The sequence below is a fragment of the Micrasema longulum genome, unplaced genomic scaffold, assembly GCF_059751315.1.
Source record: "Micrasema longulum isolate JH-2025_06_02 unplaced genomic scaffold, ASM5975131v1 h1tg000690l, whole genome shotgun sequence".
NCBI classification, from domain to species: Eukaryota; Metazoa; Arthropoda; class Insecta; order Trichoptera; family Brachycentridae; genus Micrasema; species Micrasema longulum.
Window position 1 is genome coordinate 157019 of NW_028277886.1, and position 26669 is coordinate 183687.

Below are 26669 nucleotides of genomic sequence, written 5' to 3' on the forward strand. Positions count from 1 at the left end.
TGTAAGATTTTCATTGGGGCCTAGATAGAAAAAGTATTAAGAATAATTAAAATACCCGAGTACAATAATGAATTTAAAACGTTGGTTCTTTAAGATCAATGTATGTAGTTCTAGTATGTTTTATAACTGTCTTTCGTTATCGAAATTAATTAATAAAAAGTCTTAATCTTTTAAATTCCCGTTTTAACGGGTTGACCCAAGTTAGATGAAGATTAGCCTAAAATATTAAAATGCTCTAGTGTTTTATAAAGATTTCCTGAAAATATATGTGTACATTGTCGTTGAGCTAGCAATATCTGTAAAATAATATTTTTTAAAAATCAGGAGATAATTTAAACACTGTACCATTTGATGATAGATTTAAAAAAAAAGTTTTTAACACTAAATTGTGTAATCTTAATAACAAATTATAAAATTATCACTTAAGTTCATTAGGAAAAGATTTTGGTAAAAGTCAAGCATTGATTTAGTTTTTTATAAGGTGCTTCCCACTTTTCAAAAATAAAGTCAACGCCATTAACACAAAAACAGCTTAATAAACTGATTGAAAGATCCTTATTTCTAAGTCAAATATTTTTAATTGTCATGGGAAAACGTATTTTTTTATGCAAAATATTATAAATATTTTTTCTTCAACACTAAAATATTAATATTATTAATTTATTACAATTAATCGTTATCAATCTTTACTTTAAATGCCAGTCGGTAGATATTAAAACGCTATAATGCAATAAAAAACATAAAAAATGTATGCATAATTTCGACCATCTTAAAAATAAAACTATAAATCTCGAACATGGCAAACACCTTTTATTTTTTATTTAAAAAAAGGGATACATGTTTCTAAATCATTAAATATTGATGATATTAACAAATTATTTAAATTTAATTACTTATTATAATAAAGTATAGTTAAGATTAAATTTAATACCTTAAAAAAATAAAAGATGATTTACTGCAAAGGTACTTATTTTATTTAAAACAACACGTTTAAATGCAAATAAGAGTATACATGTTTGAAACAAATTGTTTTCGAATTAATTTATTTGGTATAAAATCATTAAATAATACAAAATAAATCGTATTTAAAATATTCAAAATAGAAAACCGCAAATACGTTTGAAGTATCTGTAGAAAACCCTTAATCTGGGTCAAGATTTCAGTCACAGCATCCGTAAATATCATCCCTAATCTGAATTTAAATAGCTAAATAATTTCGAAGAAACTTACCCTCAATATTTCACTCTCCCATCATTCAGATTCCACTGTCACGGTAACCGGGAAGGCACTAAAGAAATTTGAGATAAAAGTTTCTATTTAAAGGAAGGCTCTTTGGCAGACGTTAGCTCCCGGCTTGAAGGGTTCTGAATGAGTTTCCCGGAAATTCTAGTGGGGGAGGAAATACATCCTGCGCGCGCAACCCCTCAGATGCAGCAACATCAACAAAAATATTTGAAGGAGTTACTTTGAATTATTAACTTTTATCATCGAAACATTGATAATGTTGGCTGAATAAGTAAAGTTATTTAATAATTGACTTTTATTTCTACGATAATTTTATAAAATTTATACATATTACATAACACTTTACAGTAAATACATATATTCGTAAATGACAACATATATTTAAATTTCGTATTATTTTTTAAGGTATTTTATATTATCATGTTTGAACATATGCAGAAGAACATCATTTATCTGAACTCCAGTCATTCAGATTGAAAAATATCCAAATAGCCAAATTAAAAGGAAATAATAAAGGAGATGAATTTAACTTTAAATTAATTGTGCGATTAACTTTGCTGGACATGTTCATTTAAGTTTTTAATGTGATTCCAATTCGAAGTTTTATTTCAAAAGCATTATTGGAGATTTACTGTATTTAGATACACTTTTATTCAAACATTTATGTAAAAAATGTATTTGTATATCTTATTGGACCCAATTAAATATAATAATTAGATTTTATTAATTTATTAATTTTTATTTGGGAAAAAAACAACAGTTTTTACATATGTTGTAGTCAGAAAATGAGAATTTGTGTAAACGAAAATTGTGAAAACAATCAATATAAATTTTCCACAGTGGTGTAAGCTATTGATTAAGTACATTATCGGTATCAACATATGAGCAATTTAACAATTAAAAAATGTTAGGCACTTAGAAGTTGCAAATAAAATAAAAATACATAGATAATCATATAATTTAAAGAATAAGATATACAGTAATAAAAAATATAATAAATTTAAAGAATAAGAAAAGAAAAAAGTTGTTTAAAAACAATGTATAAGGTACAAAATATAATAATGAACATACGAGTACATACATAATTACTGAAATCGAATAACTAAACGGGTGTACTGTCTATAAGGAATCTTCTATATTTCATAAAGGAAAGATAAAAAATGTCTGCATGACCGGAGATTTATCTCATGATTTAATAATTGTAATAAAATAAAATTAATAATTCCTATTTAACTACAAAAACATTTCAATTGTATTTATTAAAGTCACTGTATTCGTAACATTTTCAAAAATAATTGATCGAATATATATGCAGAAGGTACCAATAAATAAATATTTGAGTGTGCCATTTTATATTTTATTATTGTTACATTGCCTTATGCACCATTATGTGCAGAAAGGAAATAACGATAATAACAATGATTTGGTATGCGATATTTACATTTATTCAAAGAAGTATGCATAAAAAATATCCCGTAAATTCAGTTTTGATTATATTTTTATAACGCCTATTGTTATTTATTTATTTTATTTTTTTGCGAATCAATTTCTTATATTGGTAGATATGATACTATAATCGATCGCAAATATTTCCTTCTTGTTCCCTTTTCTCTCTCTCTAGCTATTTCCTCCTCTTTTCTCCCCCTCGGGATGGCGAGAGTGTTGTCATAGCAACCAGACGGAGGCTGTATCCGCCGCCATCTTGGAACAGCTGTTTTGACAGGTTACGTAAACGTCACGCTGACTTCCACGTGAAGATGTCGAGGAAATGTATTTATGGCAATGTCTTAATTCAGATAATCAAACTCCATTTAAGCGATTTTCTTTGGAAGGCTATTTAAATGTTGAAGCTAAAAATAAATGTTTTTTAAATTGATTTTAAACCGTTTTTTGTTAACGGTTATGTAACATTTTACATTTAGAGTGAGAAGGTGAAACCCGAAAAATAATTAGTATGGCATAATTGGCGATTAGTAGTCCGACATCTTTGTGGCATGAAAAAATTTGTCCTTACCGAGATAAACTAAAACCCGTCTATGGAAATCAATAAACAATAAACATAAATGATTAAACAGAGTATTAAAAAAATAAAGCATAATTACATAGCAATGAAATACATATTAATAGTATGTTTATAAAATAAATAGTAATTCTTAAATATATATTTTAAACATTGAAAACAATATATTTGTCTTAGATCTAAAAGTTTAGCTTCTTGGAACAATTGGAAAGAGGGAAAAGTACGATTTTTGTGAAGCATTATTTTTAAATAAATTTTTGAACAGTTTTTAATGGTTTAATATGATTGTTGTAAGTTCCCCCGTCCAATTATTCCATAGGAAAGCGATGACTGTACAAGTGCATAATATACCATTTTAATCGTATTTAGCTAGGCGTAAATACTTAGTCTTTTGAACAACTTATGACCTGTCATTGGCTTTCGACCTGTCAACTACAATACCGAGCAGATACATTTACACTATTAGGTGCGAGTTATGATAATGTTTATGAAATATTGTGTATAATTTTGTTGCGAAACTTGAATTGATAGAAAAATAGGCTTGTTTGAGAAATGGTGGTAAAAGTATGTTCGTCCCAAGGTGATATCTATTTATACTTACTAATAAGAAATTCAAATCTCTCCCAGGGCTAATTGTGGACTGAGTTACTCATTGGCAAAACACGAAGCTTTAAAAGCTGTAGTTTGTGGATATTCGAAAAGAGCTTGTAGTTCCACTGGTATGCATGCAGTCGAATTTTTTTTGTTGTTTTTTTTATTTTACTTTAACTAAATCGTTTGTTTCAATTATACTTATAATATAATAAGATATTTTTCATAAATTATGTATCACATTGCAATTTGTTCACTAGGCACGGTGATTATTTTTGTGTTACATTTTTTTGTAAAAGGTTCTTTGAACCGTCGATGAATAAATAAATAAATACAGTTCTAAAATAGAACCGATTTCCTGGACAATAGTTTTCGATTCAATGGCTACTCTTACGTAAAAAAGCTGAAAAAGGAAATAAAGTGGAGAAAAATCCACCTTGAAGGGTACTGATTAGTATGTTCGCTTACCATGCTTTAAATCGAACCCAGGCGATTTCTAAAAAGGCCAAAATAAAACATTTGATAAAATAAATAAAACAACTTTGTTTTATTTATTTTATTATAATGAATAACCACAAAGTTAGTGCTTCAAATATAAACTTTATAAAACATTTGTATAGAGAGTGGTTTTGCAGTGCAATATTTAACTGTCCCTGGATTGGCACATGGTGCGTAAGACTGATCCTTGCCTTTTTGTAACACACAATCAAGATACACGTCATGTACTTATTCAATGCAGTGCCCAATGCACCTTCAAAGGGAAGTTAGTATTTTAGGAGAGCAAAATCAGCATTATTTTTTAATAAGTATTACTCTATTATTCTTGTCTGTTTTAAATTGAAAAGATATTTTTTAAAATTACATCATTTTATATAATTTTCCCAAGGAGTTTTTGTAAAAAACTCTTTTAGGGACATGCAGATAACAATATTTATTTACATACGTTTTTATATTTTAAAAAATAACATTATTTACAACAGCAGAATGAAAATAATTATACATTACAAATTAAAAGGGTGTAAAAAAGTATCAAAAAAATTACAAAATAAACATAATACAAGGTATGGAAATGAATTCAAAATGATATATACACAAAATAATAAATGAAAAAATAATAATAAAAAATAAAAAAAAAATAAAGTTACATGTATGTACTTATATATTAATATATATACAAGCTGAACAGGAGAATGCAAATGTTAAAAAATTACAAGAAAGAAAAAGTTTTAAGAATACAAGTTTAAAAAGTATGAAAAGCGTATTGAAATAACATATACATAATACAAGCTAAAAAAGTATGAAAAAGTATAAAAATCATTTCAAACGTATTAAAAATTACATAAATGTACAAGCAAAAACGGTAAAATATTAAAAATCACATGTTCAAGATACGCATTCTCTGGATCAAATAACATTATTTATTCGAAGTACTTCTGGAAAAAATAATTCTTTAATTCGCACGTTCTGTTTTTGTATTTTGAAATTGGTACTTTAATTTTTTGTGGCAATTTATCAAATTCCTTGAAACCTAAATGTACTGTAAAGATCTGGTACCAAACTTCGCAGACTTTACAGATCCAATACAAATATTATTTTTCGATCGAGAACTGTACTGATGGATGTCTCTATTGAAAGCGGGCTTTACGTTACTGTGCATTGAGTCGAGAGTTGTATTGATGACAGTGCTAGTTATCTCGAAATAGGAAAGCACACTAAAGGCATGATTTTTGTTTCAAAATAAATGTCTTATACATGAGTATCATACGGTAGGTGAAACACGTTTCTGATCGGTCTATTTTGAATAACCTGCACCTCCGAAATTTATTTATCTCATTATTATAAATAATAATAATGGTTTGTTAACAAAAATTACAATTTCTTCAACTACTACATACATACTTAGGTAATAGATTTCTCTGGATTATGTCTAGTTTGCCCAACTAGGTACAACCTGTTTTAAGGCAGACATTTTTAAGGAAAAATAAACAATCACATGACTAGGTACCAACTAGTTAATTTATTATAAAGTTATTATATATAAACCATTTATTATTTAAGAATGCTTTTAAGTAAGTTGTCCGATTTTTCTCTACCTAAATCCAGTAACCACTTTATTACAAATTTGTTTAATAGAATTTAGGTCATGGTTTTGTAATGTTCGGGTAACATATTATTTTGGGGCCCAGAAACCTAAAATTTCTTTGCTCAAATTCAGAATTTGTGGTAGACCCAATGACCCATCCTTTAGTTTGACTTCTGGTAGTGTGGGAGTGTTCCTTTTGGGATTTGGTAGAATAATTTGCTTCAACAAATTATTAATAATTAATATTTAATATAATTATTACAGAAATATTTAATTCCCTTATACCTTGAATATATTTTGAAGATGTTTTTTAAATTGACCTAAATTTAATGTCTTATATTTCACTTAAAGATTCTTCTCATCGTTTCTTTGAATCCCTTAAAATAAATATGTGTATATTTATGTTTTTTAAAAAAAAAAATATTACTATTTTATTTTGTTTTTACATCTGAGCATGTTTTTCATTCTTTATTTCAACACTTAATTTTTAATTACTCTTACAAATTTTCTTCATTTTTAATATTATTTCCATTTGTAAATACTCACTACGAACTTTAAAATATCTTTTTTTCACTTAAATTTTCATTTTTAAACGAGTTTCATTTATGATTTTTTTTTTCCTTCTCTTTTTTATACTTTCATAATTAACCTTACATATAATTGCTTTATAATATGGAAACTTCACTGGTCCATTAGAATTAAGTCTAATTGTGTAAAATATTAAACTTTGTAACTGTACTGTATGTTTCCTGAATAAAAGAAAATAAAAATAAAATAATAAAATAAAATAAAAATTATTAAATTCCTCGAACTACTTGACGCTGAGGTACCTGAACGGCTTTTTAAAATTAATTTAATAATAGATTTTTGAGCAGATTCGAGAGGTTTTAATATTGATTTTAATGTGCCTTCCCATCCTATTATGCCATAAGGTATAATTGAGTTAAATTTAAATAAAACACCAAACATTTTCATTATTCCGATAGTTTGTATGTAGTATGTAGATAGGTATTATATATTATGATAAAATACGTATTTCTTCCATATGCAAAGTAAATTTGTAAGGTGTGAGGTAATACACCGCGGGTCAATCTATTCCTTTCTGCTATTTCTATATTCCACTAGTGGAACTTCTTTACACAGAGGTGTGCCTGTTTGATGCTATCAAGTATCGCCCCCTTTTATCTTAATGATCTGTCACATCGTGTAATACCTTTATAGTCGCCACAAAGAAAACTCTTACACCGCACCCGGGAAAATGTCCGCCTCGTAGAGTAGTGGTTTGCCTTGTGCATATATTTATTTATTTATTTGGTTAACAAACAACAAAAAATAGTATTTAATACACAGAAATATTCAAAATAAAAAAAAGGCACTTCTGATTTTTCATCAATAGGGAAATATCTCTTTTTTTTACATTTTAAAATTAATAAAGGTCCAGTAAAAAAAACGAAATTCTATGCTTATTAGTAACATAAAAAATATTTTTAGTACTCTGTAAGTAAGTACTCTGATTTACGTACAGTAAATACGAATAACATCTACTATTCGGAATAACCAGTGTCAATAGGGAAATTTAAGTTTTTTTTTAAAACATTTTTACAGTAATAAAGGTTTATGAAATATTGTCTAGTAAAAAAACACTTTTTTGTTATTTGTTAGTGGCATAAATAATATTTTTAAATTGGTAATTTTGAATTAGCCACGCCCCTAATACGTCACGATTCATGTTGATTTTCAATATTGTTCCTGATTATTAAATTTTTTCAGAACATCGTCACGAATCTTGACGTCACAACTATGTATGCCAAAAATACCGCGTTTTTCTAGTGACATCTTTAAAAAAAATATTTATTAAAGTTATATATGTATAAAAACATTTCTTCATAATATCCATATAGATTTTGAAAATACAATTAATTATTCTGCATTCATTAAACATATTTTTATCGGTATACGTAGTATGTAATATTTTCCTATTATACTCGTATGTAAACACTAATAAAATACATATTAAAATAATTATTAATAACTGTCTTCTGTATGTGGATGATGCCGTGCTTCTTGCTAGCAGGAAAGAAGACCTGCAATTATTGGTAACAAAATTCTACGATGTATGCAAGAAAATCAATTTGCTTATGAATGTTGATAAATCCATACCACTATTTGGTATATTTGATTATGTGTGATTCTTAATTTGTATAATTTATATTTTAAAAATTATTTCTGAATATCTTTTTTGCATTGTATTCTTTGGAATTTGATTATTTTTTACATTTACCTTTTTTTCTAGATTGTGATTCTATGTCATTATAATTTGATCTAATTAATTTTACTATGTATTTTTATTGTTATTTATTGTGGCTTGACACGGGCATAGCCTTAAAAGCCTTAATAAGTTCATAAATATTTAATTTTGTAATTTTGAATGAATAAATAAATAAAAATAAAATAAAAAATTATCGTATTATCATTCTTTAACAAGGGGGTTAATGTTTATTTTGATGTTATCAAAGATTCGCAATATGTTAGCCCAGCTGGCAAAAGTAACCATGAAGTATGGCCAAAAACATAATTGAAACTTGTCCAAACTGAGGAAAAATATTATTAAATTATTATTCATTTGAGTCGGTCGTTGGCAAAGGAATATATTATTATAATACACAGCGCCCTTGAGATACTTTTTAGAATAACAGTTGCACTAACCAAAGTTCCTGTATTCTAATTGATTACTTGTTTATTATTTATTTATTTTACAAATACATGTTGTATGAATATTTGACCAGCTAAATCAATCTAGTATTTGTAAGTCTTTATATTAAAAAATTAAGAATGAATTATTTTGCAAATAACAAATTTCGTAAGTTCAAAAACTAGATGTTGTTTGATTGGATAATAAAACCACGTGACAGTAAGACCGCAAATGTTGGTACAAGAAATAAATGTTGGGTATACAAAGAAGTCCAATTGTTTTACATAAAAAAACACTTTAACTAATAGCAAACGAAAATTTATCAAAAATCTTGAATTAATTAATGTATTTATTTAGCATCAAAAGCACTTTAAAAAAATCGTTACGTAAATATTAAGAATCAATTTAAGTGCAAACATACTTCAAAATAACATTTTTTACTTAACAATATTTTGAGTTTGTCCAAATTTTTGTAGACAAGAACTGGATTCGACTTCCTTGGAAACTGTTTATATTAACATATTACAACAGAGATGAAGAACATTTTAGAGAAGGTAAAGTAGGTGACAGGTCATAAGCCCTGTAGATGCCTAGACTTCTATATTACCTTCTCTAAAATGTTCTTCATCTCTGTTGTAATATGTTAATTTTTTTCTTATATTAAATTAAACTATTTTAATGATCTTGATTATAATAAATAATCATAATTAACTAACGGACTTAAAATTAGGGTACAAATTTTTCTTGCTCATTCTTTGGAACATAAAATTTTTAAAGAATTAAAAATAATTTATTTTTTATTGTGAAGAAACTGAAAGAATCAACTTAAAACCATAATTATTTTCTGTAAAAGGAAATATATCAGTTTGTGCAATTAATGGTTTTTATATGATATGAATTTTAAATAATCGCACGTGACTTTTTCATACATCAGTCAGGTGGGGAATTTGTAATCTTACACGCTAATCTTTGTAAGCTTCAGTAACCTCCAATAAGATTAATATCTCACGTGTTAACGAGCGTAAAAAAACTGCTTTTTCGACGTGAAAAATATTTTGAAAGGTTACAGTAGTTTGATAAATGCACAAATAGTTTTGAAGAATAAACAAAACAAGCGCTAGAATAAATCAAACTTCCTATAATGGGTACTTTGTATTTTTTCCCACAAAATTATAAATAACTGTTGATTAAAAGTCCTAAATAATGTAAACCATTGGCAGTGAAATAGTTTTGAAAATGATGATTATGTTTGTTATTCATAATATATATTTTTTATGTATCTCTGAAAATCATACAATCATATGTATAATCGTAAATCATAATGATATTTTTCTTATCAATATATTTATATTGAGTGAAATATAAACATGGGTCAAAATGATTTTTCTTAACATCGAAATAATTAAATTAAAAATAGCAGGGTATAAAAGGAACATTCAATTAAATCGTATGTTTCTTCAACATTGTTATTGATTGATTGAAATAATAATCATCGACATCATCCGCAGCCAAAATGGTGCATAGGGCCCTACATTGGAACACCAAATGCAGCGTACCTCGTTCATAATATATATGTTACATGAAGGTAGGGTGATCAGTCGTATGCTTCAGGTATCTATTCAGGGACAGTGAAATATTTTAGTGTTGAACCCCATAAACCAAATATTTCACTTCGACCCTGCCACGAATCGAACTCGAAACCTCGAGATAGTAAGTGAATGTGCCAGCCACTATATTATGAGGCCGATTTATCCCCGCTCAATTTCCTTTATCAGAATTTCTACCTGAGAGTAGCCATCGAGTCGAAAACACTCGTCCAGGGTTCTGGTTTTATTTCACACACAGAACTGTATTCTTCATCTGCCTAGACACTGACAGAAATAATAAAAAGTGTGTATTTAAAATATTCCATTGAAAAATGCAATTAGTTTTGTGATTTGCAATCCAGCCGTTCAATTTGATATAAAAATCTCATCAAATATTTGTTTTTTTATTTTTTTATTTAAATTTCATAAACCCTTACGGGTTACATACATTTAACAAAATATTTTCACTTTTAAAATTCACATTCTACTGTTAATAATAATATTTTTAACATCTTTTGTAATGGTTGTCTGAGTCTTTTGTTTAGTTTTGTCTGGTAGTTTATTGTATAATTTCAGTCCATGGTTTATTAGTATCGATTGTCCTTTTCTCGTTTTAAAAGATTGTATATGATATTTTTCTGATATTCTCGTATTGTGTTCATGTTTACTACAGTTTTTTTCAAGTTTTAATTCTTCGTCTGCAATTACACCAGTGGCTAATTTATGAATAAATTTTAAAGATTCTAGTTTAAAGAGTTCAGTTACATTTAATTATTTAGTTTGTTCAAAAAGTTCTTTAGTTGCTGTTAGATAGGGAAGGTCATATACTAACTTTAATATTTTATTTTGCTGTATTTGTCGTCTGTTTATGTCATTTTGATTTCCTGTTCCCCATAGTAGTGTTATTGACGGATTTCTGAATTTTCTTTAAACACTTTCATATTTATTAGTAAGGATACATTATGAAATAGCGACTGTCCTTGCACCATTTCCCTTGCAAGGAGAGCTACAACATAGTTCATAGTTTCTTCTCATTATATCCCCAAAACTTCAGTTATTTTCGCGAGGCTCCTACTCGAGGATCAGTCTGAAATAGCTTAGCATAAAAGTAGTGTTACTTTTGAAACAATCGCAAGTTTTCCCCGACGCCGCGTCCCGACTCCAGCGGAGCAGACGGACTATCGCCATCTCGGTCACGGGTCGAGGGGTTCGGGACAGCCAGAGCGAGAGGCGAGGCAGGAGAGAGGGTCTTAAAATAGAAGCAAAGCAGATTCCTGGGCCAATTCTCAAATATCCAGACTCGAGCGCCATCTAACCCGGATAAAACTCCGCGTCGTGAGTTGTCGGGGCCCCACTTGTAGTTTGTGTTTCTGCGAGTGAACTTGAAGAGGGATAAGCCGCAAGCCATGGTGAGTGAGACCTACCCCTAGCCATGGTACCGACCAGCTTTACTGTGCCCAGTTTAAACAAACCAGTTAAATGCGAGTGTTTTGAACCGCCATTTGTGTCCGCGTTCCGATTCTGGAAGAAAAAGCTCAAACGAGCGCTGATTGTAATTTGACACCTTCTGTTGTTTGTGTGAAGACTAGTGTTCTTTCTCTTAATTGGTCACAGTACCACAACTCCTTAATATTTCCCGGTGAACCTCCCCTTTACCCCCGAAGATCCTGGTGAGTTTAGTTGTTTTCAAAAACCTAATAGACTTTTTCTTTGTTTTCAGGCTGATTTAAGCGCAAAGGACGTGGAAAGTAAGTGGACATTATTTTTGCTTTGAGTGTGAATCTGAATCAACAAGTGAATTTGTGTCCATCGATGATATAAGTGGACGCTATTTGTGTACGAACTACGAGTGCTACAAATGAAATATACATTATCATGAAAACGAACGCCGTATTTAAAACATGTGAATCAAAAGTTTATTTGACATTGAAATGGGCGTTCACCATTCAACACAACATACGCATCCCATTAATTGATCGAAAACTATAACAAATAAGATTAGCATCTTTTTAAGTTTTGCTATCGGTGTTAATCTCACATTTTATTTTATGAAATTTGAGCCATTTAAATTAAAAACCATTTCATAAAATTTATACTTGTTTTAGAACCCAAATAAACATATTTTTTAAACATTAATTCATCGATCAATCATTGATCGATCAAATAATTAAGGCAATTAAATTATCTGTAAATTCAACGGCTTTATTCACTATTAATTATAAAATATTTAAAAGAAAACACCATCAATCAAAACGAATCGTATAAAATATTTCAAATAATGTCCTTTAACTTATGGAAAAAAAATAGTGCATTAAAATTAACAATTTAAAATAACATTAAATCGGATTGTGGTTCCGTGGCTAGTGTCGCGGATATGAAGATCAGCCGTCCAAGGTACGGCCAACTCTACCACAACATAATAATTTTCTAAAAGTGGGTTATTTAAAACTCGTTAAAATGACCCACAAAATTTAAATATCTGGGTGAACCACGGGAAAGCAAATATTCCTTTTAAATAAAATAAAAAAATTTAAGGGTATAAAAAATAAATATAAATAAAGCAAAGAAAAATGAGGAAAGGCGTTTGATTATTTCTGCATTTTTCCCTGTGGATTTTTTTATTTATTTTTTTAAATCATGTGTTTTGAAATGCGTATTCAAAACTTTAAAGCATGGTTATAAATTTCGGTATTAATGTTGCTTATCAGCGCAGTTGACGCATTTTAGATATTTCATTACTTTTTCACGAGTCCAAACACCTGAGTCAAATCCACCTCACGTGGAGAGAAGGGGCGTCTGGAATCGAACTCTAGCGGATCTAAGTTTAGCCCCGGACTTATAAGGAGACGGATACTGGCGGGGAGCAGCGCCAGTAACGGACCAAGGCGTGGCTATTATTAGCGCGGATGCTTGTAAAGAGGAAACAGACCACATTTTCCGTCCTATTTTCCACCGGACACCATGCGCTAATAAATGTCAACAAGTAATTGATGACGTTCAGTTGTGCAACCGCTTTCATGCACCGGATATCCGCAGCACTACCAACAAATGCAGTTTTTATGAATGAGCTAACTTAATAATTTATCAAGGAAGTATATCCGAATTTCGTAAATTTTTAAACCTTTGGATCAATGTCAATGTAAATATCTCATCCAATAAATTTTCGTAGGTACTGAGTTCCATAAGTTTTAAGATTTTTATATAATTACTAAATTCAGTTCTAAATAGGTCTTGAAGGGTCAATCATTACAAAACTTTAAATGCAGGTTTTTTTATCAACAATATTTTGATTTTGTCCAAATTATTTTAGACAACGACCAGATTAAACCCTGAAGGGTGTTTTCAGGATTAACATATAACAAGAGTGTTGGACAATATTTTTGAGAATGGAATACGGAAGTCTAGGCGTTTACAGGGCTTATGACCTGTCGTTGACTGGTTCAAGTTACCACTTTACGCACTGTGTTAACATTCAAAACTCGGCTTGTTTTTTTTTAAAAGAAATATTAGCATTCTTATAATTTACTCAAATATTTCAATTTTGGTAGCCATTTTCAAAGAGTTTTAAATTACTCACTATTAATAAATGGAAATCAGATAGGGTTTGAACCTCGGATTTCTGGCTCGTGAGTCCGCAAAACTAGCTACGGAACCACAACCCGATTCGAATATTCAATTTGTTTAAATAGCCATATCTTTTTATTTATGCAAGATTCATCTGACCGATTTCTTATTTTTCATCGCGCTAATATCTACACCTAATGGTGCACGGGGCACCGCATTGGTACGCCAATTGCAGTTTATTAGATAAAAACAATACGAAAAAAAAGTTTCACTCTGAAGACTCCGATTTAGGAAAATTAATAAATAGAGGAAAAGAAAATTCATTAAAAAAATAGTCATCGATTTTCTCGGAAATCGAATAACGGATCTTGAGCCAAAAACAAATCAATTACAACAAAAAATAATAACAAAAAATATGTTTTTGCAAAATAAATATGTCGAATTGTATTAATTTTAATAGTTAAATTCAAACATTAACTATGTCCTTTCATAAAACCGGTCTTTTTAAAGCAGTTTATTTTCTTAACATATTAAAACTATTTTTAATGCTTTATTTACTTATAGCGAAAAATAATTACATATGTGCAGCGTCTGTGCATTATTGTGTTAGTGTAAAAATACGCACGGACTCTGCATTCATTCGGGTTTTACCTTCTAGGTTAATCTGGCCATTATAGTACGAGGCGGAAAATCTTTTTTATTGGATCTCTTTGAAGATGTGTGTCAAAAAACATGCTATTGCATTGCATCTTTTATTAAAGAGGCAAAAACAGAATTACAGCAAAGAAAAAATAAGTACTCATATGGATCATCAAAAAATAACTTAAAATATTTTTTTATCAAATAAAGAATGAAAAATACAAAAAAAAATAAATTAGGAAGCATTATGTCCCTGAATTAAATAACTTGCAATAACAATTATTTTTGTACGGTAGAATGTAAGTTATAACTAGTTGTTTAAGTTTTTTTTACAACTATCTAAACAAATAAGACTATAAAAAAATAGATAGTGGAGCTAGGTAGAAGTAAATTGGAATGACTCATTCGCCCAAACCAATATTGAATCACCTGCTTCACAAACATTTAGTTTATGTTGTGTTTTTGTTCTTTTATTGTGCGTTTTATAATATAAATAATACGGTTATACATAAATCAAATATAAACATAAATACTTACTGTTTAAAGCTGTCTGAACATTTTGTCATTTCTCTGTATATTTAGTCATTGTATATTCTCACATGTAAAAAAAAAGAATATTTTAAGTGTCCTCGGCACGGGTAACCCCAGTGAGATAACATTATTTTTATTATTAATTATTGTTTATAATGTAAAAAAAATGAGTAAATAAATAAATACATTATGTTACATTTTTACATTGCTAAACTAATCTAATTGTATGCTAAACAACATATCTTTCATTATTATTAAAAACTTTGAAAGCGCCAAGATTCACGAATATTGATTTAATTTTGTATTATTTATAATAATAAAAATACTTTATAGTTTTATTTCACTTTTATTTATAATTATTTTATAAATGTTTTACCAGTGACCGGGTTTCATCGTGACCGACATCGTCAGATGGTATTATTTGTTTGTTAACAAAACAGTTTACAAAATAAAACAGATTGGTAATCATACTTAAATAAAAGTAAAAAGCATATGCATGCATTATATTAATATATTTTTTCTTTTAATTTTATTGTAATATTACCAGTCAACCTAGGATCTTTACGCCATACTAAGACTGGCAAGTTTTTTTAAATTTTTTTTTATAAGAATGTGTATTTTTTTTTTGATTTAGTCAATATAAATTACAACAATTCTTTTAAATTAATTTTTATATATCTTCAAACTTTCTCAAACTTCAAGAAAAAGATATGGATAACGAATATAGTGCATCCGAGATCCTAATTAACCAAGGCACCAAGAGCCGATCAACTAAGACCCGAAGGGCCGATTTAATACGCTTAAATGATGTTTATTACTTTTCAATGCAATTTAGGAATGGGAATTAGAACGCAGAAAATATTTTTTTAAATTAGTAATCGGGACTCGAACATACGCGATGTTTGCCACTACGCTAAAATAAAACGTATCTATGGAATAAGATTGACACAGGTGTTTTATCTTTAAAAACATTACCTTCAGAAAGAGTGCGGAAACAATATTTTACATATACAAGTATGTAATATTGAAACAAAAATACATGTACTTACGTATGTAGATAAACGAAATTTAACTAAAAAATTTTAAAATAAAAAATAACACATTCATTACAAACTTAAATTCAAGACGAACAATTTACAAAAATAAAAAAATACGTGGAAAGACTCTTGCCAAAGCAGTAGGAAAATCCTGATCAGGAAAACCCCTTCGGATACATGGAACATAAATATTAACATCCAGAGCGATGTTGTTCAGCATAGCGGTGCCTTTCCAACAGGCAAAAAGTGGCCACTTTACACACCATATGGGCAGAATGATGAATGTTACACAGTGTGTAAAGTGGCCACTTAAACCAGCCAATGACAGATCCTAAGCCCCGTAGATGCTTAGACTTCTAAATTACCTTCTCTAAAATGTTCTTCAACTCTGTTGTAATAATCTTTGTTTGTTTCGCCTTGCCCATTCACATATATTAGATATATCCACTTGAAGAAGACGCAAATCGTCACTACGATATTTCAACGGTCCTGGACTGGCATTTGAAGCGTAATACTAATCACCTTAGCTTTCATGCCATATAAATTATCGAAATACGCTACAATTTGAAAAATAATGTAGCGTACAAGGCACAATTGGGAGCGGACAGTGAAAAATAATAATTAAATTAAATGTAAATTAAAATAAATGTAAATCTACCATATTTCCTTTAAAAAATATTTAAATACGCATAACATAGTATTGTGTAAATTGTGTTTTTTTTTCATTTGTTCTCTATAATTATTTGTTAATTGGCAGATTTCCAGAATTCCTTACTCAGAAATAGATTCTTGATTTCGTAACATTCGTTCAGACTGCACGAATTTGAATAATCACACTTGGAATATACGGCCAAGTAAAGCAAATTTATTAGCCATTATTGATTTATTATTTTTTTATAAGCTCTTATGTGGAAATCCGTTGCATAGAAAAAATAATTAAATTTGATTTTATATTTGTACATAACATATTTTAAATTACGATACCCAAATAATTCATAAAAAATATGTATGTATGTATGAAAAAATATACTGTATTAAAAAAACAACATTAAGTAAGTACAAATAGATATTTCACACAAGACTAATAAATTGATTTAATGTTCATTTTCCGCTGTCATTGTAACAGAGATGAGAAAGAAAATGTTTTTTATGATTTATTGATTTTAAACGGAATATTGTGCCAGTCCACTGCCTATCCATTTTTAAATTCCTTGGCTGGTATCTGAATCGTAAATAGTTGAAAAATGTGTTATTGGTGTTATCGGGCCCCGTAAGATAAAAACAGCCAGGATGCTTTCATACAAAAAACTGTGATGATCACCTTCTGAAAATAGTATTAATCACAAAAACGATATTTCTGAATTTGCAGAAAACACCCACAGTATTACGAAAATCTTACGGTCTAGATGCTGATAGAAGATTAATGCTTTCCGAAATTCGGTTCTCTTAAATTAATTAAAATGGATAAATATACTATAAGTATATTAATTTTATAAATTCATAAATATGTTTATAGTTTTAATCATCATCATCATCATTTTTTTTTTGCACCACAACAGGCCAGGAGGCCTAATTACAGTGGTGAATTACATCACAGAGCACCCAGGCTTGAGAAAAATCACATTTTAATTTTTGTGTTCTCACCGGGAATCGAACCCGGAACCTTCCGTGCGTGAATCAAGCGTCTTGACCACTACACCACGGAGGCCGCCGCCGCCGCTTAATACAGAATGTCACCTCATACATTCAAAGTTTGAATAAGGTATAAGATCAGATCTGGCTATTCTAGTTGTGTGATCTACCAAATACTAGTCAAATACATAATTAAATTATTTTTTGTATTTAAAAAAAAACTAATGTATGCATTAGTTATCATTTTTTAAAGTTAAAAATATCCCAACTGTTGTGTAAATTGGATTATTCACTCTTTTCGCAAAAGTTATTTAAATTTAACCTTTCCATGGCTGGCTGCTTACTGCATAAGTACATTCAATTGGTGTGCAAATGCAGAGCTATATGCACTATAAGGTGCCTTAATGGCTCACTCATTAAATGGTTTTCAATGTATGTGTACATTTGTTTATTTCAATATAAAAAATGCAGTTTAATAAAATTTCAACTCAACAGCTCTTTCAGCAGAGCGGAAATGTTTTACATAAGAATAATTAAACTTGTTTATCATATATTCGAAATGACAATTACAAATAATAATAGTAAAAATAAACATAAGTTAATATATCTTAAATTAAAAAAATATTTTTAAGTAGCCACAGATAAAAAAAGTTGCCAAAATGAATTGTTAGTATAAATGTAAAAGTAAGAGAAAAAATAACTTTTCATATTAAATAAATACATATTTAAATATCAATTTAATTTTTTTAATAAAAAAACTGTGAATTGAATAATAATTCATTAAAACATTTGAATTCCAATGATAATTCAAAACGAATTAAAGTTATGCAATAACAAATAACAACGTATTTATATTTAATTTATAAGAAAAAAATCTATCTAAAAATAATTAATAAAAAACATTTTGTGTGAATATAAATGATGTAAGTATGTATGTATTGTAAGTGTCCCTACTTAACAGGGATTTTCTAGCGAGTCGGGACAAGATCACAGGCGTGTGTCTTTAATGGCGGTGTTTATAAAATCTATGTCTCTGTGATCAACTAATGTATAATGTTATTCAAAATTAGTAAAAACATTATTTTTAAATATTAATAATATTTTTAAATAAAAATAATTTGTATAGTAATTTATAATAAAAATAAGACAGTAATAATTTCAAACAAAATAAAGTTTTATAATAAAGAATAAAAACGTTTTTAAATATATATCTGCATTCATTACAAAAAATGCAATATACAGTCAAATATGTAGCAACAAATTGTATTCTATAAAATAAAATAAAAAAGATTTGAATGAAATTAATCCACCGTATAATATATTGAGTAAACATATTTTTAAAACATTCAGTACAGTATTCGAAAAAATTCAGTATACAATTTATTTATTGATCATATGAATTGGTTAGATACATGTATATGATTTAATTAATAAGATTCTAGTTAGTTCTGTGACGCTGTTTCGTGTATTCTATTATTCTATCATCTCTAATTGTTTTTTTCTTGTCTTCATCAGGGGCGAGCTTCGCTTTCTCCATCTTCGACTTCGAGGGTGAGGGTCAGGTAGATGCCTTCAACCTTGGCGATGTGCTCCGCGCGCTCAATACCAACCCCACCCTCGCCACCATCGAGAAGTTAGGAGGCACCAAGAAGAAGGGAGAGAAGAAGATGAAGGTACATACATATACATATACTATCACAAATTGTCCTCCTTTACCCTTTTTACTATTTTAATTTTAAAAAAGCGTAGATGAAGGTACATATCAAATTATTTACACAGCCCGCTTTAATCTTAAATATATTATTTGTGAAATATTCTCGAGTTGAAGATTAGATTGATATATAGAAGATCTTTACATCGAGTAGTTGTGACTGTTAGAAAAATGGAAATAATAATTATTGGTGTCTACAGTTTTTTGTATATACTAGTTATCATTTCGAAACTGAAAGCCTTCATGTCAGTTGAATTGTTTCCTTGACTTACCTCTATGTTATTGTTTTTCCGAAGGTTGATGAGTTCCTTCCCATCTACAGCCAGATTAAGAAAGACAAGGACCAGGGTTGCTATGAGGACTTCCTGGAGTGCTTAAAGCTCTATGACAAGAATGAGGATGGAAACATGCTCGCCGCTGAGCTTACCCACAACCTGCTTTCTCTTGGTAAGGACTCGCCAAAACTTCACCACAAGCAACATAAATTTAGGAAATTAAGCAATGGTAAAAATCAGACGATAAGGGCAGTTTAAACCTATATTTTGTGGAGATTTTCACAATATAACAGAATAATAAACATATATCTTCCAGATTTGATTTTATTTCTGATTCTAGATGTTCATAAATGTATCTCGAAGAAAAATTTGTACGGTTAAAGCAAACGTCAAATTACTAATTTTTGTTTTTTATTACAGGTGAGAAACTTGATGACGCACAAGTCGATGAAGTAATAAAAGACTGCATGGACCCCGAAGATGACGATGGCATGATCCCCTATGCGCGTAAGTTTCTTTCAGTACATTTCATTATTGTACATTCTTTGATAAACTTGAAGGTATCCAGAACCCCTCTTGATGCATTTGAATCCTTAGCAACACAACTCAACTCAACCTAAAAAGAGGCGAACCGGAGAATAGTAAAAAAATATTAGTTAAGTAATTTCTGAACACCCGTAGTTCGCATGATCTAGATAATGCATTCCTTTAAAGTTCTTTCACCTTTTATATATATGAACCCCAATTGCCTAGATGTATTTCGCATTATTATTAGAACCCTACAAGCATTGCGCATTTGTAAACCTTTACACATAATTATAATTTTAAGTTTGTAGGTATTTGTAAATGATTTCATCTTCCTTGTCTATAACAAAACCCTGTAAATGCACTACCCGTTTACCCATACACCATGATTGCACGATTTTGTCCATTTCTACTTTCAGCTTTCCTCAAGAAGGCTATGGCGTAAGTGTTTGACTCGTCTGGACCTCGCTATGCAGTTAGTTCATAAGATCGTAAGTACCTATTCTGATTGAAGCAGCCATTCTTCGGCTAACGTGTGTTGTGATTTTCTAATTATTTCCATTCACAGATTCTTGGAGTTCTATCGCCAGAAGTTCTACCACTTCTTCATTCAATGCTTTTTTGTACTTGAATCATCCACTGTGGAATAATTATTTTTTTACCTATCTACTTAAAAAAAATAACCATACAGATTTTCCATAATCGATGATCCAATAAAATAAAAATCTAATAACTGTTTTCAGATTTGTGCTCTACTGATTACTGAGGCGTGATTTTACTATTAACGTAACCATATTTGTTTCTAATGAAATGTTATAAATTAATTTAAAAGATTTTACTGGGCCTTAACACTTCTGCTTTGATGAAAAAATGTACTTCTGTTGTATCATTGTACTATGGGCAAATAAATACAAACCTTTTGTTGGTTTGACCACTAAAATGCCTAGTGAACATTTGAATGAAAGTAACATTTTTATGTTTCTGTAAACAGCTTTCCTCCGGAAGATGTGTGATGGTTGGGGAACAAAACCAGAAGGGGAGGAAGGAGCGGAAGCCTAAATCTATTTCCGAAGCAAGATTACTAAGTTATCAAATGTCAGCCGTCAGCTGATCTTGTTGCAGCCGCCATCTTGCTGATCTTACCGCCGTTTTCTGGTGCTACCAGACAAGTTCATGACAGTCACACAAAAGCTCAGGGGCCCACGTTCTGTTCCTTAAGACCAAACAATCAATGCAAAGAACTTTCACATCATATTATCATCAGTTTTATAAACTTTTTTATCCGGATAATCACACACCAATTTGAACATCTTTGTGTACATAATAGGTATATAAATTAATCTGTATAACATTAATTTGTTATTTATTTGTAATGTAATTAAATGTATTATATTATCGCTACATCTCAATGTCATACGAGATAGTTTTAATTTTTGTTAATTTATTGTTTATTTTAATTTGTCAACAAAAAAATAAAAACATATTATTTTATAAATAAATATTTCCTACAACGATGTTTCAATAAAAACTGACCATAGAAATATACATTCTCTGACAGTGGAGTTTTGTTTAACGTACATATACCTAGGTAAAATGATTATTTATTTTTAGAACAAATTATTTACAATTCTAGCATAGACACATTCTTATTCTAAATATAGGGGGTCAGCACTACATAAGCTTCCGGCGTCACTGCGACCTGTGTGTATCTACTGTGACAGGTTACCTTAAATTAGTTATCGTCCTCCAAGCCGTTCTTAAAGAGTCTGGCTACAGAGCAGTGGCTAGTGGCTACTGAATGCAGGGCGAGTGATTTCTTATTGCTAAATCTCCAATCCCAGGTTTTTTAAGTATCGGACTATTAGGCAAGGAGCGAGCACTCTTACACCCTTAAGTTTAACTAGCGGTCTTCCGAGGATGCAATTTCTTTTCTTTCGTGATAAGGATCACACTCACATATAATGTGTATACATAAGTGTTTTATCATATGCATTGCAGAACTTACATCTAGATTCAGAAAGGTTCATTCTAGCAAGGTGTTTATTCAATCTGCCGTGCCTTGTAAGTTAAGGGCTTTAATGACATCCCATTAGTAGTTCCTTCGCTGACTGACAGCTTCAGTTTCAGCTTCGTCAATTCATAAGCTGCTTTGTTACCCTCAATATTTGAGTGTCCTGATACCCAAATCAATGTTATGCCGTTGCACTCATCAACACAATTAAGGCCCAGTAGATATTGCTTATTTAATTTAGAATTGATCTCCACCGAGCAGCTTTGCTTTTATTTTGTTCATATTTTTGAGTTTCTCAATAGTTTTAGATTATTTATTTATATTTTGGAAAAAATTGTTGTGATTTTTGTAACTAATGCTCAGCAAGCTGGGGAAGATTATAAAGGATTACTGACCCAATTGTATAATTGAGCTCCACTGAGCAAAAATACAATTGGGTCAGTTATCCTTTATAATTGTCCCCAGCACGCTAAGCATGAGTTAAAAAATATTTTTGATTGAAGAAAAAAATGTAATACAATCCAAAAGTATTGAGAAATTCAAAAGGGGTGGGTTTATTCTACAAAAAATGATTTAGGGCTCTAGTGTAATAAAAATGATTGGAAAGCACTTTTGAAAACGCTTAACAAGTCTCCAGTGTCTTTGTGAAACTTACTATATTATCTACATATTATTTTTTTATTTCACATTTTACATAACACTTTTTTTTAAATATGAATACCTCACTGGGCTCAACCCGTGTCGAGGCGTTCGTTTACATGATTTAATATATATACTTATGGTGTCTAAAAAATAAACATAAAATAATACATATTAATACTTAAATCCACACAGATATATTATATACATAAATAATAGTAAGAAAAAAAAAAGAAAAGAAGAAAAAGAAAACAAAACTATATTATTAGTACAGCTCACATAATTAACTACTGTGCAGACATTAGGTCAAGTAACAAGTTACTCTCAGTTCCCGGTGGCCCAACGTCCGCATAAATGCCAAATATACGAGTATATGACATATATTATACAAATACAAAAATATTTTTTTATAAATAGTCTACTGCTTTGGTGGGGTGACCATCTCAAGACCATTTTTTTACAAATAATTTATATTGCTCAAGATTTTAATCTACTTTTGTGGCAAATGGTATATTGTTATATATTCTTAGAGCAAGGTATATTTGACTCCTTTGACCAAATGATGTTGTCATTTTAGGTGCCATGTACAGCTGTTTTGTTTTAAGACGTGTTTCATAGCTAGTATTGTAAATTTTATTTCCTCCGTGTTTATGAGTGTGAACGAGAAGTGCCTTAGCATACAGTTGCCTGACGTTCAGAACACCTATTCCTTAAAACACCTTAGCTGTAGGTGTCCTGATAGGGACCCCGAGTAGAGCCTTGAGAACAAACTTTTGTGCGATTTCTAATAGTTGAATAGCATTTTTCCTGGCCCCACCCCACGAAATTATACCATACTCAATTAGACTTTGATATAATGAGAAATACACTTTTTTCGAATTTTATTTTCTGGGAGATAGAGGGTTATAATATCCTGTATTGGTAGAGAATTGATGAACACTGAATGTATCTGGATTACATTATTACATAGCAGTGGCGAGCGGTGATTTTTTCATAGGTACTCAGCAAAAAATGTCCATTAACTTGTACCTCCATAATATACAAGCAATATAATATAACAAGCAATATAATTAAAAATGGCTATTTTTTTTGTGGATCTGTGAAAATCAACTCAAACAACAATTAATATTAATTTCGCGATATGCATAGCTTTATTCTACACTATTTTAATACAACACTTGTACAAAAGTTCATTAAAAAATATCACAATAACATTCAGTAGATATTTCCATTTTAATTGAAATCTTAACACTTAGCAGCGGCCGATTCCCTTTAAAACGAATAATGCCGAAAACGGCCACATCAAACGCCACATACATACATAATATGTCAACGGTATCATGTCAAAGAAAAATAGTTCTTCGGAAACATTGTTCGAAAAACCAGTTTCCCAATAGAGAATCTTTAAATAATATTTGTAATCTACAAGCTTATTTTGGTACAAAAAAACCAAACTGGGTTAAAGATATAAAATATAAAGTGTACTTGTTTTATGGAGGAATAAGCTGAGGTTATCGGCTAGTTTCATCGTTCATTGAGAACGGGCTGGGCGCTAGGCGCACATTATAGATATTTTTTTGTAGGAAGATATAAACGTTGGCGGTGATTCATAATATAACAATTATTTTACTTATTTTCCCATAAACGTAGTTTCTATAAAACTTTTATATCATTACTATACATTCATTGTTTATTATGTGTAAAAAATGAATAAATAAAAAAAAGTAAAATATAATTGTAAGCTGTGCATAATTGCTTATTTGGATAATTTGCCCCTGTTACATAGTTATGGGATAGTGTGTATATAAATACCATTAGTTGTATCGAGGCGGTAGTCAATAATTTTATATAACCAGGTAAGATCTTTCGCATTCCTTCTTTCATCAAGACTTTTAAGTTTGAAAAAAGTTAAAGATCATTACGAGTATTATTGCATAAATTTTATAATTTACCATTGATCCATGCAATATGTAAGCATTATTGACAAATTCGAGAAATGAGCGCTGTGTTGGTTTGGATGTAGATTGAATGGAGAGTGTAAGAACAGTTAAAAAGATTTGCGATGTGGATGTTGATGGTTGCACAAAATGAGAAGACTGAGAATGATAAGGCATGACCGAAGTAAATAAATAATTGAAGATGGACAGGTCCCTAGCCCAATGCAACAGAGATTTTGAGATACACATGAAGTATGTTAATAAATTAATGTTTTTAAATAATAAAATATTGAAGTTAAATAGTTCACCTATGCGAAAATATTGATCTCATAATTTACTTGAAATAATTTAATGCAGTCAGACCCTTTGCGCACCTCAAAGTCCAATTATTTCAGAATGTCTTTCATCATCTCTCGGTTGCTTTGGGCTAGCGATGTCAAAAATCAGAATAATTGTTGTGCGTGCATGAGAAATAGCATTTTATTTATTCATATTTTTCTCTTACAAACTATAACTAATAATAATAATAATGTGACCTCACTGGGGTTACCCGTGCCGAGGACACTTAACACGAATGTAGAGGAAGCGAAGTCTGTATGCAAAGACCGAGGGATATGGCATTCTATGCTCTCTGTATAACCCTACGAGGAAACAGCGTGATGAATAGGTGCGAAGGTTTTCACGGTCACTGTTATCAATATTATGTATCTTTTTTGGGTGATACCGTGTATGTTGGATTTGATCCGACGTTTCGGCTACCATTGCAGGAGCCATCTTCAGGGAAAACAGGTTTTTCAGGTTTTCCCTGAAGATGGCTCCTGCAATGGTAGCCGAAACGTCGGATCAAATCCAACATACACGGTATCACCCAAAAAAGATACATAATATTGAAAACAGCGTGATGGTTTGTTTGTGATGTTATAAAAATGACAATAAATGCAGAAAAAGAAAAGAAATTATTAGGTTTATGTTAAATATTCTCTTGTATTGTCGAAGACCATCAATTTGGCTGCAAAAACATAAATAATTATAAAAAGTTCTAATGGCTGGTTTCAATCATTATTTAACGCATAGTCAGATTCATCTAATGATTTTCTTAATCAACAGGTAGAATAATTTAAGAAATATGTATGTTTATAAATAGGCAGAATGTTTAAACCAGCAAATGACAGGTCATAAGTTCTGTTTCTTGAAAAATATCCCTCTATTTGAAATATCAAATATGGGAATTTCATTTGAACCGGAATTATTTTTAAAAACACAAATTCAATCGAAATTCAAATCATAAAGGATATTTAATGAAGTACATATTTTCCTTGTAAAAACATAATATTTATTGCTTTAATACATTTAAATAATTACAGATTAAAAAATAATCACAGTAATCCCTATTAAGGGCAGTGACAGGCAGTCTTATATGTCTTATTATTATATTATTTATTGCTTTAATAAATAAAAATGAATATGTACAACAAGTACATAACTTAATATAAATATATATTTTAATCAAATACGATTTTTGGTTTAGTATTTTTATCAAAAAGTTAGTTTAGATGAGACACCTTTCCTTTTAACATCAAAGCTAAGTTGTGCATAATGTTTACAAATATTTTTAACAGATGTCAGTAATGGAAGTAAATATATATTAAAAACAAAACAATCTAGAACGATAATTAAACTATAGTTAGAAGAAATACTTATTACAGTAAATAACCTGATAATTCTTCTGAAAATTAAACTAAGGCAAGAAATTAAAACAACTACCACCTAAACGATAAAGAAAAACCAGAAAAACGATGTCATTGTGGTGAAAAGCAGTTACAGTCAAATTTACCTTGAATCACTACAACTTAAAAAAAAATATGATGGCAAACTTGTATGGAAATACCATAATATTTATTATACCTCCAAATAAGACACATATTAAAAAAATTCAACAATAGACACAATA

At 29.7% G+C, this 26669-nt stretch overlaps 1 protein-coding gene across 2 annotated transcripts; it reads left to right on the forward strand.

Moving 5' to 3' along the window:
* Nucleotides 1-11301: 11301 nt before the first annotated feature.
* Nucleotides 11302-21610, forward strand: Mlc1 (Myosin light chain alkali). Of its 2 annotated transcripts, XM_088229635.1 has the most exons (7): nt 11496-11626; nt 11938-11965; nt 19136-19293; nt 19628-19778; nt 20027-20113; nt 20551-20622; nt 21123-21610. In XM_088229635.1, the coding sequence occupies exons 1-6, from the start codon at nt 11624-11626 to the stop codon at nt 20574-20576; spliced, it is 453 nt and encodes a 150-aa protein (XP_088085761.1). In that variant the 5' UTR covers nt 11496-11623; the 3' UTR covers nt 20577-20622; nt 21123-21610. The 2 variants fall into 2 exon arrangements, with proteins under 2 accessions (XP_088085759.1, XP_088085761.1); XM_088229633.1 differs by lacking the exon at nt 20551-20622 and having other exon boundaries at nt 11302-11626.
* The last annotated feature ends 5059 nt before the right edge of the window (nt 21611-26669 follow it).

What these genes read in the sequence shown, in the direction of transcription:
- Mlc1 (XM_088229633.1), top strand. An exon ending in AAGCGCAAAGGACGTGGAAA is followed by an intron (nt 11,966 to 19,135) that starts GTAAGTGGACAT and finishes TGTCTTCATCAG; the next exon opens with GGGCGAGCTTCGCTTTCTCC. An exon ending in TGGCATGATCCCCTATGCGC is followed by an intron (nt 20,114 to 21,122) that starts GTAAGTTTCTTT and finishes TTCTGTAAACAG; the next exon opens with CTTTCCTCCGGAAGATGTGT.